The sequence below is a fragment of the Physeter macrocephalus genome, chromosome 10, assembly GCF_002837175.3.
Source record: "Physeter macrocephalus isolate SW-GA chromosome 10, ASM283717v5, whole genome shotgun sequence".
NCBI lineage: Eukaryota > Metazoa > Chordata > Mammalia > Artiodactyla > Physeteridae > Physeter > Physeter macrocephalus.
This window is the reverse complement of record NC_041223.1, coordinates 66,100,113-66,116,518: the sequence shown is the minus strand read 5'-3', so window position 1 is coordinate 66,116,518 and position 16,406 is coordinate 66,100,113. Positions and strand designations below refer to the sequence as shown.

Genomic DNA, 16,406 nt, shown 5'->3' with positions numbered 1-16,406 from the left:
ATTGATTGTCTTAAACAATTACTGTTGCAGTCTATAAAACTGACAGATGCTCATTTGTTACTAAAGCTGAACATGAAAAAAAAAACACAAGAAGAAAAGAGAGAGGGGATAGAAAGAGAAAAGAGAGAAAAAGGAGTACAGGGAAGGGGGGGGAAGAGAAAAAGAGAGAAGGGAAGAAAACAATAGGTTAACCTCCTAGATTGGTAGGCAGATGGAGAATGAGCCATCTTCTCCCTTTTTATTCTCTTCCTTTCTTTCATTGTTTTTTTTTTTCTTTTTGGTTTGGTTTTGTGTTAAGGGAGCTGGATTGGAGGTAGCCTTCTGCATCTCAAATGGGTCTCTGATGGTTCTTTATTCAAGCTGTCATGAAACATTTTGACAGGCCAGAGCAATTTTGGCATAAAAACATGAAATACTGCCCGGCTTAGATTCAAAGACATTGTTAGAAGAAATGGTAGGAGGAAACAAAATGTAAATTGGAATTGCTTCACTAAACTCCTCCATCGTGTTTATATCTTTAAATGTGACACTTGGGGCCATGGAGAGTGGAGGGCACCTGGTACAAATGACTGGACATTCTATTAAATTCAGTGTTCTAAAAGCTAGTAAAATGGTTGCTTTCATGTTTCTGTAAAAATTCAGTCTGGTGTCTTAGCACCTAAGGAAATTGTCCGTATACTAAAGGAATAAACGGACACCAACTTGTAAATAGCTGGTGACCACAGTGTTGTACTTTACGTATTGTAAATACAGTCATAAAATCAAATAAAATGCCTGGTTCTCATCAAATGTCAAGAAAAGATATCCTTGTAAAAAGGGTAATTCAAAAATATCAAGGATTCACCAAGATAGGATATCTTAAGTGTACTTTATTTTTTTTTCATTATTCATTTCACAATGGATGCTTTAAAATAAGAAAACTTTTGATGTAATTTCTGAATATTTTGGTCTATTGTTTTTCCTGATTTAAGAGTATGAGCTTTTTAGTGTTTTAATATCTCATTTACATTTCTCATGAATGTTAAACATCTTAAAACCACCACTGATATTTTGCTCTAGAGATGAAAACTGTTTATATATACCTCAAGCTTATCTTTTCTATGTTAGCAGGTAAAACATGCAGCTTTATTTTTTTCTAATTACAAACTGGATGTCAAATGTAAAAAAAGGGAATGGCATCAAAATATCAAAACTGAGTGATGACAATTAAGCATTAGGCTATATATCATGTTTTAGGTAAGCCATGTTTTAATTTACCTTCAGCATTAACCTGAAAGCTAAAAGCAAAAAAACTAAGAGGCAGCATTTGATCATTTGGGGATGTCTCAGATAACCTCAATAAAGAAAAGAAAAGTGACATACTGATTAAGGTATTATTAAATGAATTTGCCATCAAATTATTCACATATGGATAGAGTCAAGGATTCCAGCAACTATAGTCTTATGTCACTCTTCTATATACATTTTAAACTAGATACAAAAATTAATGCATTCAAGTTTTGATCCTCTCCTTTCTGTCTGGGGAAGTGTTAAAAGTATTCTCTCATGTCATGAAAGAGAAAAAAAAATGTAACTTCCACTTCTTCTTTATATCCTCTAGGTGTAAACGGCCTATGGTACTCTCATTACTGGGACTTGTCACAAAATCACTGCCAGATTAGCAAGAGGACCCACTGACATTGGGAGAGCATATCAAATCATCCCAGGGGTGAGGGGGCAGAATCACATGTATTCAGTCATAATCAGGGGCAGATTTAAGTTTTGTGGGGCTTGAACCTTCTACAATTTGGGATACTTTCATTAAGAAAAAAATATTCTACACACTAACTTGCTAGGGCTCTTCCAGGGCCTTGAAAAGGAGTCTAAAAGTGAGGGGCCTTGAAACTTAAACTTCACGATAAAGCACACTTTGGTCATACCTTTTACTATAATTTCTAGTGTCCTAATACCCTTCCTGCCATCAGTGGTTGGAATTTTACAGAGTTTCATCATCAATTTGGATATGTAATATGTAAAGCCACTTTTCTTTTGAAAACTAAATTTAAGGGAACTATTCATTCAACAGTTAATAACACACTGAAGAAACTTAGGAATGATGATAATGGTGTTCACAATTTGTGTTTTTTCAACCACACATTTCCCTGATTGATGCTTACATATTCCTGTGACTTTAGAAGGAGTATATGACAATATCTTCTTAGATACTGACATAAGAGTTTGATAAATAACACAAAAATAGATGTAATTCTTATGCCATTTACAGGAAATTTATCTCCCCATGAGAAATTTTCATAAAGATTATCGTTACTAAGATAAATAATAATAAAATTATTTTTCAATACTTTCAAGGATTAAAATTAGGAATAATGGGTTTGGATAAGATCATCATCAATTATCAGAACTAAAATCATTTCCCTGTTAGGATTTTACTTTGACTGCAAGAACTCAACATTTACTTGCATGGCTCTCAGTTTTTCACGTGCCATCCACATGCAACAACGATAAGATTAATGCAGTCGGGCATCTATTTTCTTTAATCCCTGAGCTTTCTTCTGATATTATTTCCAAAATGAACTTTTAAGAATCAGGTAGCTCAAATTCACAGGAAAACATCAGAGGATTGAATCCTATTATACTATTTACGTCCCTTGAAATATCATCTGTGACGGACATTTTACAGTAGATGGAGAGAAAGAGGCTCCTTAGCTTAGTGTTTTATTATATCATCGCTCATTGGGTAGAAAAAAAAGGGCCTGGGCTTCCCTGGTGGCGCAGTGGTTGGCAGTCCGCCTGCCGATGCAGGGGACATGGGTTCGTGCCCCGGTCCGGGAAGATCCCACATGCCGCGGAGCGGCTGGGCCCGTGAGCCGTGGCCGCTGAGCCTGCGCGTCCGGAGCCTGTGCTCCGCAACGGGAGAGGCCACAACAGTGAGAGGCCCGCGTACCGCAAAAAAAAAATAAAAAAAAAATAAAAAAAATAAAAAATAAAAAAAGGGGCCATCCTTCTAACTTGAAATGAATTCCTGAGCTACAGCATGGGCACATGCAACATTTAATGAATCATTATTAGAATGATATGAAACACTTGGGCAAAGTTTGCAAAAGGAACAATTGTGACATAAAAGCTGCTGAATATCCTTGCAGTTATATCAAAATTTCTTATGAGAGATTACATATCTGAATATATTTTTAAAAAATTCACATCATATGATCTTCATTCTGCATATCTTGTTCAAATGTTTTAAAGTAACATTTTGAGCTCATGATATATTTTCAAGCTTGATGTATTAGGAATTTATTCATGCCAATATTAACAACCAGGTTTTTGTATTAATTGGGGTAAATAATAATAAAGAAAAGCCAAACACTTACAATGAAAGTAAAGCTCTTCATCCCCTTCTTGGTCAGCTTTGCTATAACCACAGTGCCTGGAAAAAAATAAGATTTTTGATGATTATTCTCAACCAATAATCTCACTTTATATATTTAAAATTTAGTGTGATATACCTTAATTACTTAACAACATGCTAGTTAGAGCTATAAACAAAATACATAAACTTTCTGTCCATAGTTCTAAACTCAATAATAATATAGCAATTCACATGATTTTAAAAAAGCAGAGAATAAAGTCTTTGTGTGAGACATTGTGGAAGGGACATATTTCATAGATTTAGATTTATCAATGAGTGAATATTTGCTTATATTTTTTCCTGAAACAACAACAACAACACAGATTTTAAATGGTTTCCACAAACCATTAACTAAAAGAGTAAATCTTTCCCCAGGTGTCTTCTATATTTATTACAAAAATCTAACTCTGAAAATAACTAATAAAAAAGTCACCCAATAGAAATTACAATACTCATTCCTCTTAAAGGAAAGGCAATGATCAAGCTCACACTAAATTCTGACCTTGGGAGAATGGAAATTTATTGACCTTCAATGTTTCATATGAGACAACAAATGTCTGCATTTACTGTTTAACATTCTAAACTAAACAATAAGTAATAGGCTGACATAAATCTGAAAAATCAACACATTTTATGTTAGAGATTAGAACAAATGTGTCTTCTACCTTCTTCCAATGATGAATCCAAAGACCATGAACACCAAAATGATGGTCCCAGCCACTGCAACCACGGCAATTATAATAACAGGGTTCTGTTCACTGGAGACTGCCGTAGCTATAAACAGAAAAAAAAAAAGGCTCAATAAAACACTCAATATCTTGCAAGCACTTGAGAGAGGTTAAACAAAATCTTATAAACAAGACAGCTAAGCTATTACATTCACCTTTAATTTAAATGCATTCTATTGTATCATAAATTTAAATAAACATTTATTTTTGCATTTTAAATAAGTGGTAAGGACAATACTTTCATCTATTTTATATTCTTCAGCTAGAAAAGATCCCTACAAAATGCCTTATTGAATGGCTATCCCCTGCTTCATTGTTGGAAACTTAGTTATAAAATCAAGAGATAAAGATCTTTCATCTACAATTGCTATTAAATCCCTATTTTTCCCTCAGTGAGGTATTTGATCCCTCTGTGTCTGTTTTCCTGGTGTGTAAAAAAGGAACCCAAATACATACTCTCAGCATTTTTCAAAGCACCTTAAATGATTTATCTCTCATATCATCAATAGAGAATAAAAATCATCCTGTAATCATAGTAAATCATTATGAATTTATAATCCACCTTAATTAAGGAAAATGAACAGAATTACTGGTATTAATTTGACAAAGTAGGCAATATACACATTGGAGAGTTTAAGAGCTAGGCTATTTATGAAAGAGCCAACTTTCTGCAAGCACTGTAAAAAACATTTTTGCATTATCTAATTGTAGTCGCTTCCTGTACAATGCTAAGTGATTCTTCTATGCTCATTAAGGCAAGCCCAGCTGAACCTTTCTGAGAGTCTCTTTGGGAACAGTATATGTTTACATGTCCTTTCAAGCAGCCTCTGATTCTGATTCTTCATGGAGTCACATGGCCTTCTCACTTGGATTTTTCCAAATTAGTGAAGTTTTACTTATCTGGCAATTCACAATTGTCACATTTTCCCCAGAGCATTATATTTTCAATACCAGTATAGACTTCATAAAATAATCAAAAGAATGCAACACAATGAAAATATATATTCCAATTGCTGATCCAGTTGCAAATTGATAATTATATAATATCAAACTAATAAAGTTTGCTTATTTCTGAAAAAATCAACAGCTGTAATCTTTAAGGTAGGATGGAAAATACTACTCCTTCTTGGTGTGGCAAGGGATTCAGTCTCCAGAGCAGTAAATTTTATGTAGGCCGAGTGTGTCTTGCCCCAACAGGAAGCATAAATTTTTCTGATTGGCCTTTCTCTAGTTTATCTACGTCTCCCTCCTTTGACAACTCATCTCTTAATTTTGTATACCTATGCTAACTATAGATAGCTCTTATGCTGAAAAACAGTAAAAATAGCTCTGGTGTATTGGTTTCTGAAAACAGGTATTATACACACTCTGTAATTCAGCACCTGCTGATTTGCTCCCTGAGGGAATGAAACAAGGGAAAAAGAAAAAGAAAGCAACTTTACAGCTTTAATTTCTGAATTACAGCCTATTATGACTAAACAGAGAAAAGATGCCTTCAAGTATTTTTCTTGGTTTGGTTGTTTTCAGTTTTTATCTGTCTTTTAATATATATTAAGAGAGGAAAAAGAATGGAGTGGTTTTGTTCATGAGAAAGGAAAAAATTAAACACGTTATGTGTAGAAATTGTTTTCATTCAATCTGTCCCATGGGTCTAATTTTTCGCTTGTCTTAGGCTCTGTTCTGCCCATAGCTTCAGAAACAGAACTCCAATGAGAAAACTGAACTCAGGTGAATGATAAATTAGAGTTTGTGAATATTTACTTACATGTTTTTATATATATTCAGGGTCACACTTTAATTTTAACATAGTCAAAATTTATGGTTCATATTTTCATCTAATTCATGGATAATACATTTTAAAAGTAATTTATATGTGTCATAATCACTACACCATGATTTAAAAATTGTGAAAACAGTAGCGTCGGCTCTGCGCAGAAGCGGATTTTAGGATGTATGTGAGATGGAATAATCTGAGTTCTCTTTCCAAACAGTGCTCAGGTAACTTCTCTTTGGTGGCATCTTCCTTCTTGCCCTCCTTTCTAGCACAGAGGATCACTGTTTCCTGACACTCTGATAGCACTGGGCCATGCACTCTATCAGTGCTCAATTGTACGGTCAGAACTTGTGTACAAGTTTCTCTCTTGCACTAACTGAGAGCATCAAATGTGTCATGTGTTTCTGTATATCCCTAATTCTTAGCACAGTAACGTGTGCTAAATCAGTAGTTCTTAAAAGGTGTCTGGGAAACCCTAAGGGTTCCTCAGGAACATTCCAGGGAATCTGCAAGGTAAACACTATTTTCATTTAATGTTATTTGCCTTTTTCACTCTCACATGCTTACAAGTGCATAGTTGAGTTTCCGAAGAACTTACATGACACGTGATAATATCACTCTGATGGCTAATGAAATGTGTGCTGTGTATACTTGTGTTTTAAAAATTTCTCAGTTTTAATTTCTAAAGTGGTGAACATAAATAAATATAACCCAAATAGTCAAAATCTATTTGGGGATCTTCAGTAGTTTTTAATAGCTTGTAAGGGTTCCTGTGACCAAAAGGCTTGAGAATGGCTGTCCTAAATAAGAAAAGCTGACATTCAAGACTGTCTGTGTGCTAGGCACTGTACTGTGTGCTAGGCACTGTACTTGGTACATTAACTTATTTAATCCTCAGACTACTCTGAGAGTTGGGTACTGCTATCCTAGCAACTTTTGCACAGAGACGTAGCTCATCCAAAGTCACACAAATGGACATGGCAGAGCTGAAATGTGAAACCAGGAATATGTCTACTAGCTCCGACTGATCCTGATAATCTGTTTTATTGATGACTGTGAGGTATTCATTTCTTGCTTACTTACTGACTGCCTTCTACGCATCAAGTACTATATTAGGCACTGGCAAGACTAAAGTAAGAAAAGGAGATATGGATTGTTCTTTCATCAACTTTACCTTCCAGTGGAGAGAATATTCTGATGATAAAAAAATCACCAAATCCTTTCTAATGCAAAATTCATTTTTAACATTAATTTCATGTGCTCATTCATGTTCTACTACTTCATCTCAATTTCTCTGAGGGTTAGTTACTTCATTTTTAAATAGTGAAAATAATATCTATGAACCTCAGCACTAATAAATAATAGTTTGACCCAATATTCTTAATTTACGAAGTCAGGAAAATGTACAAACTCATTTTTGAAAGTTTTCAAACCTAAACTTTTAACTGATAAAGAATGTTTGGGTAAGTATAGCTGATTGATGTTTCTTTAAGTTTGAACTATTCATTAGAATATGAAAAAAACATAGTTTGAATTGTTTTATTATATTAGAAATTACAAAGTAAAATATCAAGAGATCAGTCTAAATGAAAAACTACTGCAACACATTTAACAGAAGACCACTCAAATGTTTAAATGTTGAAATATTAGTGTAAAAACACTAATTTTTTTGGGCCATTGAACTTAGATATTCTCAGTTTTAATCTTACACACTCCATTTAAAAAAGATGACAAAGAATAATAATAATAAGTTTATCACATCATATTATGTGAAATCTTTTTCAATTGATGACTTTTGTGTCTATAATTTTATATAAACGATTTATATTTCAAATTTATTTCAACATATGTTTTATTATTTGAGGCTCTGAGAGTTACTGCTTAATTTAAGAATATAACAAAATATTTTGAAAAAAGACTACTGTTAGCAAACTTAATAAGCATTAGCTAATGCAAAAGAATTCACCAATTTATTCTACCTTTTAAAAGAGCTAGAAAAATATTCTCCCGCAGTCAAAATAACTCTTTGATCAAAATTGTATTGATTTAATTTATTAAAAAAATTTTCTATTAAAAATTGAGAAAAAAATCATATAATATTTTTTAGCTAATATTTGTGTAGAATTCCACAGGAACACTCGATTGTTAAAGAGAGGAGAAGGTAACAGCTGGGTGAACCTTGAGTCTGAGTAATATCGGGAGAAATCAAAAACTTCCAAAACAAAGAAACACACCCTGAGGCTTCAACCTAGCTGAATAACAACCAGCAGTGGTACTCAAGCTGTTCTAAACTTGCAGTCTTACAGTAGACTGGGATGTGCATCCTAAGATACATCTGCTTATTTGTGATACACTATAGACACATGTATTTTTGTTATGTTCCTATGCTGCCTTATAAAACACAAAGTGATAAAGGGGATTTGAGATATTGCTGATGTTCTATTTTTAAGCTGAGTGGTAGATACAGAGATATTCAATTAATTATTCTTCTTAATATTTCACATATACTTTAAATGTGTCATTTAGTATGTTGGAAATATTTCATAAAAATGAAAAAAATAAAAAGAATGACAAGGTCTAAGATCTTCTTCTTGAATGGCAAGTTTTGAAATTATTGCTAAAAGGTAAGTAGCTTGAATTAAGCATGATTATTATAAACCACCTTTCTCTGGCCCACCCTGGTGTACATCCTGGCTTCATCTGGCTTCATTGTGGGGGCAGATCTGACTGACAGCTAGAGTGAGATCGTTTTGGGGTGTACCAAAACAGTCTGTATCAATACACCTTTGAACAAGTCCTGCTTCTGTTTCTGACTTCATCTTTTCAAAATAAACCCAGTTTGTATTAAAGAAACTAATTTAAGTCACAAGGGTATAACATCACAAAACAAAACTGAAAATTTTAAATTATTATTCTGAATAACCTTTACAAAGAATATATATATATACATATGCATATACATTCACCTTTAAAAGTAAAAATCATCTTGAACTAAATCATCGCCCCTAGTACTGAAAACAAAAATATGCCAGAGTTATAGAGAATAAGAATCCAAACCAAAGATGGTAATTACCTTCAAACATTTTACCTGTAGCTTCCTCTAGTGTAGCAACGTCAAGTCTGGGACTGTAATTTCCATAACCAGCAGCAGTAAAAGCCCGAATCTGGAAAACATACACTGTTCCTGGCTTCAGGTTGTTAATGGAGGCCGAAGTGGACTTGGTTTTTAATGTCGAGTAGGTCCGTTCCCTTTGATCCTAGAAACAATACAGGGAATATTTAGTTGTGATTGCAACCAGGCAATTTGACAGCCAATTCTTGCAATTTATTTCAATTTGTTGCATTGTTTTTACAAAGGCTACATTGTACCCTGTGGAATATTGGAACACTGAGTTGTTTCTCAGATAATATAAAATGTAAATGTGAGCACATGCCTTTGTTCTATAAATTTCAAAGGGAAATAATTTTTTTAAAACATTTATGATGTTTTGAGCCTTTGCTTTGTTGGTAGAGGGCACAGTGGCAATAACTATTTAGCCATAAATATAATCAAATGTCCTTTTGACCAAAACATAAGTACACTTGTAAAATCTACAGTTTAGTAGAGGTCTTCACTTCATAATGTGGTTCTCTTAATATTGTTCCTGAATGTTATTCAACAAGCAAAAAGCCACAGGCTAAAAATAAAGAAATCTATAAAATCAAGAAACTTAGCTAATACCACCAGCATAGTGACATATCAATTGTTTTCATTAAAAATTGCATTTCTCAGGGGACCTCCCTGGCAGTCTAGTGGTTAAGACTCTGTGCTTCCACTGCAGGGGGCACAGGTTCGATCCCTGGTCATGCATGCCGCATGGTGCGGCTAAAAAAAAAAAAATGTATTTCTCACAGAATAAAACCACTTTTACAAAATAGCATTTGATGGAATATTTGAAGTTAAAACTATTAATATAAAAGTTAATGTCTTAAATATAAAACTTAAAGTATTATATAATTTATGATTTGGCAATATTTTAAACATCTCAGTTTAATTTTCCCATTTTTCAGATATGAAAACTGAGGCTTGTAGAGTTTAAAAATGTGTTTATCATATTACATATGATAAGCTTAAGAATGGAATAATTAAAAAATCAAGAATATAAAACACTCCATCAAAACAATAGTTAAATGAATAAAAATTTAAAGCTTAGTTGATGTGATTCTAATGTGTTGTTTATGAAAAAAGTTATAAAAATTACTCATCAAAATATACAATTCTAGACGTGTTCTTACTTGTTCAATAATAAATACCTGCACTCAACTGTGTTTAGAAATAAAACTATTCAGTGAAATCTGAAAATGTTGGTTTGGTTGTTTGGTTTACCTTCACGATGATATTTGCAAAAGCGTAAATAAATGTATACTTAAACTGGATTTAGTGAAGCTGACTTGTAATTGTCTTCATTATAATCATTTATAAAAATGAGAGTTGATATTATAAATATATATTTATCTCAAATAAAAGAACTAGGCATAACTGATATTAGAAGACATAATGATATATAACATTAGATCACAGGCTTACATACATTATAAAGCAATAGTATTATTTGTAAGATTATTTTGTAATTTGTAAAATTCAGTGAATGTAGATACACTGTTTCTGTCATGTAAAATAGAAAAGTAACTATTTGAACAAATTTATTCCAGAGCAAGGATTTGCAAAATATTGTGTTGCATTGTAAAACGCTTTACTCTCACTTACCACCTAACTTATATTTTTAAAATGTATTTCATTGCTTTTGAAATCTGATGAAATTTCAGAAGGGACTTATAACTGTCAGAGTTCACTGGAAAACAGACATAACAAACCCAACACTAAAAACAAGGATCCCCTTAGAAATACATTTGATGAGACAAGAAATGTATTCTCTGGTACAAAAATAAGGTATTTAAAATGTAACTTTGGCTATGGAAGTTACGCATTCATAAAGGAAATAATAAGTAAAAATATTGTAAACTCAATCTGAATGTTGAAACTAATCTTAAACTATCTGTTTTTCCATCAGAGTGAAAAAAAAGTGTCTATTGCCAAGGCACTGTATGCACTTAAATGATTCAATCAAGTCAATTCAGTCCCCAAATATTTCCAAAGCTTTATGTTTCCATTTTGAAATTCTGTCTAAATGGTTAAAATGGTTATGTATATTAGAGTACTTCAGCTAATTAAGTCAATAATAGTAACTCTTATTATTATTATTACTATTAGTAATAATAATAATTTCCATGTTTCAAACCTTGAATCAGGTCTTTCTGAGAGGTAGAGCCTAGAAAATAATTTGTGAACAGGGTTGTGTCTGTCTGTCTGTCTATCTTTCTCTAGATGGGTCAGAAATAAATGCACTCATACACTGAGATATGTCACTATTTACTAAAATTTAGCCCTTATAGGGGATTAAAGGGGCAGTACTTGAGTTTTAGCCATGCTATTTTTTTCATGGAGAGAAGGGTATAAAGAAGTAGTAGACATAATTAGTATAACATATATGAAATAAATTTCAGGAGGAATTTAAAGGAGTGAAATACCATCACCTGATTCTGAAGTTTGGAGAACACTACACATTTATTACAGAAAATATTCTTATTTTTTTCAAATTACAAAATTATTCGAGGCCACGTCATTATCACCGAAACCACATACATAAAATAAATCTTCAAGGGCTCAAACAGACACCCTAAAAGAAACATTTTCAAAAACACAGAGGGAAAAAAAATACCACATTGGGTTCTGTGGTTTCTGTGGTACTAAACATCCTACATCTAATCATTAGGACATCAAAACTTGAATACCTAAACATACTACTAGTGGAATATTTTCATCTGTGTAACACAAAAACGTAATACACAGAAACTATCATTATAATAATGAACCAGAGATTCAGGGAGAGGGTTATTAAAAGTGGCTAAAATTAACTATCTATTTTGAAGTAGCTCCAAATAGCTGTTATAATGACCAGCTTTAGTCGACAGTGCAGTAGGATGACACGAGACACACCGAGCGTCGTACATGGTTGTACATTTCAGCTGTTCTTAGCACTTACTTTCTCGTAATACTTGATTTCATATTCGGTGATGACTCCATTGGGATGCTCCGGTTCCTGCCAGGAAAGCTCCACACTCCGCTGCAGCACTCTCTCCTTCATTACTCCGCTCACTTGCGAGGGAGCTGTTTGGACAAGATGTGTCAATAAACAATGAGAAAATTCACTGGATGCCTCAAATCAAATGTCACAACTGATCAGTCCCATGCTGTGCCAGTTTCATTAAGGTAAAAGAAAGCACCTTTTCATAGCGCACAATTCAGAAGCTAATGAATATTCAAACAGGACCTTATTACTGTTCATAAACCTTAATAGAAATTTAAATTAAAGTGCAAACAGCAGAAGATAGCATTGTTCAAGTTAGTGAAAAATGGAAATGATGGGGCTGAGAATGACAATTAAGCAAAGGAATGCTAATTAAGGCTACAGAATATGATTTCTAAGTCCAAATATTTATTTCACATGCAACAGCAATACACTTTTTACAAGAAACAAATAACTAATACTGTGCCAGATAAAGTGTATTAATGGCTACTTTCATTTTCAATTAAAGGAATCAAACTTTAAAAAAATGTTTTTATGTTTCACGTGTGTGTCTGTGCGTGTGCGTGTGTGTGGGTGTTTTACACTTCATTGGGTTAAGGTGCAAGAAAATGCTAAGGCTTCTGTTACTTAAATATGGGCATGATCACACATACACACACAGGCTCTTCCACATGTAATTTATACCTACGTAACCTAGGCTTCAAGCTTTGATAGAAGCAATTCAAGCTACAGTTTTGCTTTCTCTCTATATACAGATAATAACATGCTAGAGTTCTTTCATCCTAATTAGTGGCATATACTCTTTTTGGTAGCTAAGACTGTGGAATGTAGCAAACTAATTTGCTCTGTCTGATTTGTTCAGTGACGATTAACTAGTTATCTTCTCTGTCTAAATGAGTAGCTGCATTGGCTTGGCTGAATTTCAGTGGGGTCATGGTGTTTCATCTATCATGCTCTATCTCATTCTGCAAAATATTTTCAGGCTGTTAATTTAATTTTCAGATGTCCAAAATTGTTAATAATCCTGCTGACAGAAAAGCAATCATATGGGTCTAAAGCTGTTTAAGCAAGCTTCTGATGTTTATCCCTTTGGCTTTATTTTGTTTCTTCGACTTCTTAATATTTTCTTATATCAATGTCTAGAAAAAACATTTGTCACTGCTGTCTGGCTTTTGACGATTTTGAGGGAAGGACCTGGAAGATGCATGACTCCTATTTCCTCTCAGATTACTAACAAAAGCATAACTAGGGCGGATTAAGTGGAACAACTTTCCCTTTAGGGGCATGCAGCTGAAGTACTCAACAGACTGTGTTTACAGACTAAATGTGTTTCTGATACGTTTCCAATGAAGCCAATTTCTAATAAGGAAACTTATTTTTGCCAGGACTTTTAAAATCTGGATATATGCAGTGAAGAAGAACTTGGTTCTAAAGTAATTTATCTCTCCACCCATAACATTTCTAGCATCTCAGCCAACTGTGTGGTTTAAGAAGCTGCATCCCCAAGCCATAGCTTTGGGAAACATTCCCCAGCTAATGGTGAGAGGAGATTCTACTTAGCCAGTAATCTCCAATAGTCTAATTTACTTAATGCCATTCATAAAATCTGTATTTTAATTTTAATTTGTAAAAAACAGAATGCAGCACAGGTGAGAATACTGCAATAGTCAATATATAAATTACTCGGTAAGGCTGCTGGGTCTCCGATCAGGGTTTACGGCATGAGGTGTGCCATTTGGAAACAGGTTAAATGGAAATAGGTGGGAGCACACTAGTAGGTGGCAATCTCTAGGTCTTCTTTAAACAACACACGTAGCTTAATGTGATTTTTCAGTGTAAGTCAAACTATAAAACACTTTGCTCAGTTCCTATCCCTAAACAGCAAGGTGAGAGAGACGAGACACTGAATCCTCCAAAATATGGCAGAGACTTGGGGTATAAATGTACCTCATTTAGTTCTAATATGTTGCAGCAAGATCTAAGAATAGAATGAGACATGATTTCTGCAAGTTACACATTAACATTAAACTCATTATCTCATCCTGGAAAAAGAACTTTTACCAATAAAATGTTGGTAATTGGGAAATGGGGGGAAAGATGCCAAAAAACACATTTGAAATGTACAGTATTTTGAAGCCCGTAACACAGCACTAGCAGTGCAGTACTCTACAATGTATTTTCCCTCTTTTGTACAAAGAGCCATATCTGTCAGTGACTATACTCCTGATTTCCTGTGTATTTCTTATTTTTAAAAATTTATTCCTTGCTAATACTGTATCAAGCCACATGTTTAAAAGAGTCAGAAGTACTAGCACATGGCCCTTGAGAATAGATAAATTGCATGATAGGAAAAATCTTTCCCTACCTGTGTCCTTCAAATACAACACTTTGGTACATAAAAATTGATAATATTTTCCATTGAGTTTCAATATCTCAGGCATAGAGAATATATAACTCATAAGATATACAGTTTATAAACAAAAATATCTCTAAGCTAATCAGATTCTAACAGTCATGATTTGCAGATAAAGTTATACATAAAAGTAAAATTGAAAGAAATATTAAAAAACATTGATTTCTGTGGTTAATATGTTTGATCTGCTAAATTAATCCCACTGTAACAATTTCACTAAGAATATGCTCCTACACCAAAATATTCAATTAACTACAATCTGAAGTTCATTTTGAAAAGAATATGCATACAACTAATTAAATCATATACATACTTAACAATCCATAAGGTATTATGACATTTATAATTTTCATAATTATCAAAGTGAAAAAAAATCTTTTGTAATGGGAATTAATGTGAAATAAAATCCTTTGTAATTGGAATTAATGTGAAGCTAATAAGTAGTAACCGACAATAGTAAATTCCCTGCATTGGAAAATGTAAGAAAACAAATTCAGAGAGGCAAGCCTTTTAAACATGAATTTGTAGTAGCGTTTCTAAAAAATGATTAACAGATTAATTTCTGACTTAAGTTTCTAGAAATATTCAGATATAAAAATTAATTTCAACTGAAGAAACAGATGGAACGTTTTGCCCTTAAATATTTTCAAGAATTATTGAGGACATATCTGGAGTCTATACAAATGACAATGAAAGATGATCTTAGGAAATACAGAAATGGTTTCTGTGGTTTAAAGTGGTAAATCTCAACAGTATAAAAACAAAGTTGATGCAACAGAAAAGCAAAAGTCAAACAATAGGCTAAAACATAAATTTGTGGGCTAGCATCGTTTAGTATGAGGATTTGAATTTAAAAATAATCAGTAAAAATGGTGGGTTTATGTTCAGACCTGAACCAGTCAACATTTTCGAGATTTTGAGCTTCAAGCACTCATGCATGATCTTTGATCTTAATCAATTTTTAATTAAAATCCAAGTACAAAAATTATATTTAAGTTACAAGATGAAATGTACTCATAAGGGCTCCATTTCCCTTCACCCTATGCCCCCCCAAATGTTAAGCTTACCTATATGTATGGAAACATTATCTAGCACAGAGTGAGGAAAAAGACAATTTTAAAACATAACATAGTAAGCGAATGGCCCTCCAAACTCCATACTCTAATCTCTGGAATGTATGAATGTGCAACATTACAAGGCAAAAGGGACACTGCAGATGTAATTAAGGTGATAGACCTTACAATAAAGATATTATCTTGGACTTTTTCAAGCGGGCCCAATCTAATCACATCAGTCCTTATGAGCAGAGAGATTTCTCCAGCCAGGGCTAGACAGATGTTGCGAAAGGTGAAGCCAGAGAGATCTGAAGCATGAGAAGGAATCAACCCGCCACGGCTGGAGGAGTCACGTGGGGAACATAAGGTATGGGGGCAGCCTTTAAGGATCAAAGACATGCCCTAGGTGACAGAGGCAAACAAATGGAGACCTCAATGCTACCAGCACAAAGGCCTGGAATTCTGACAACATCAATGAGGTTGGAAGTGGATCTTCCCCAGAGGCTCCAGATAAGAGCCCAGCCCATCTGACAACTTGACTTCAGCCCAAGAGGCTGGCAATTGAGGCTCCAGCTGAGCCCCGCCATGCCCAGACCTCTGACCCACAGAACTGGGAGATAAGAAATGAGTGTTGTTTTGAAGTTTTTGTGGTAACTATTTATGGTAGAAATAGAAAACTAATACGTACAGTAAAGAAAGAATAGACTTACTGGAATTTTAACAAAGTCTATGAAAAAAGGTTAGTGATAGGATAGTTAAATAATGCGATATGTTGAAATTTATGTTGAAATAACATGGAATCAAGGAATTTTGATCTTGATTAGGACTCAAAACACAATGCCTTATAGAAAAGAAATCTCCGTCATACATTTGGAAGAATTTTTTTTTTTTTGTGGTAG

General features: G+C 33.6%; 1 protein-coding gene across 5 annotated transcripts in view; it reads right to left on the bottom strand.

Annotated features, from left to right (window-relative positions):
- EPHA7 (EPH receptor A7) overlaps positions 1 to 16,406 on the bottom strand; it is a 169,030-nt gene that overhangs the window by 19,219 nt on the left and 133,405 nt on the right. For 2 of the 5 annotated variants that reach the window (XM_024119351.3, XM_055087617.1), the window contains exons 6-9: positions 11,995 to 12,119; positions 8,985 to 9,168; positions 4,075 to 4,183; positions 3,372 to 3,427 (exon numbers count right to left, since the gene is read on the bottom strand). In XM_024119351.3, the coding sequence (XP_023975119.1) occupies positions 3,372 to 3,427; positions 4,075 to 4,183; positions 8,985 to 9,168; positions 11,995 to 12,119 (474 nt within the window). Of the gene's footprint in view, positions 1 to 31; positions 67 to 3,371; positions 3,428 to 4,074; positions 4,184 to 8,984; positions 9,169 to 11,994; positions 12,120 to 16,406 lie in introns of those variants that run through there. The other 3 variants (XM_055087618.1, XM_024119354.3, XM_055087619.1) reach the window with 2 other exon arrangements.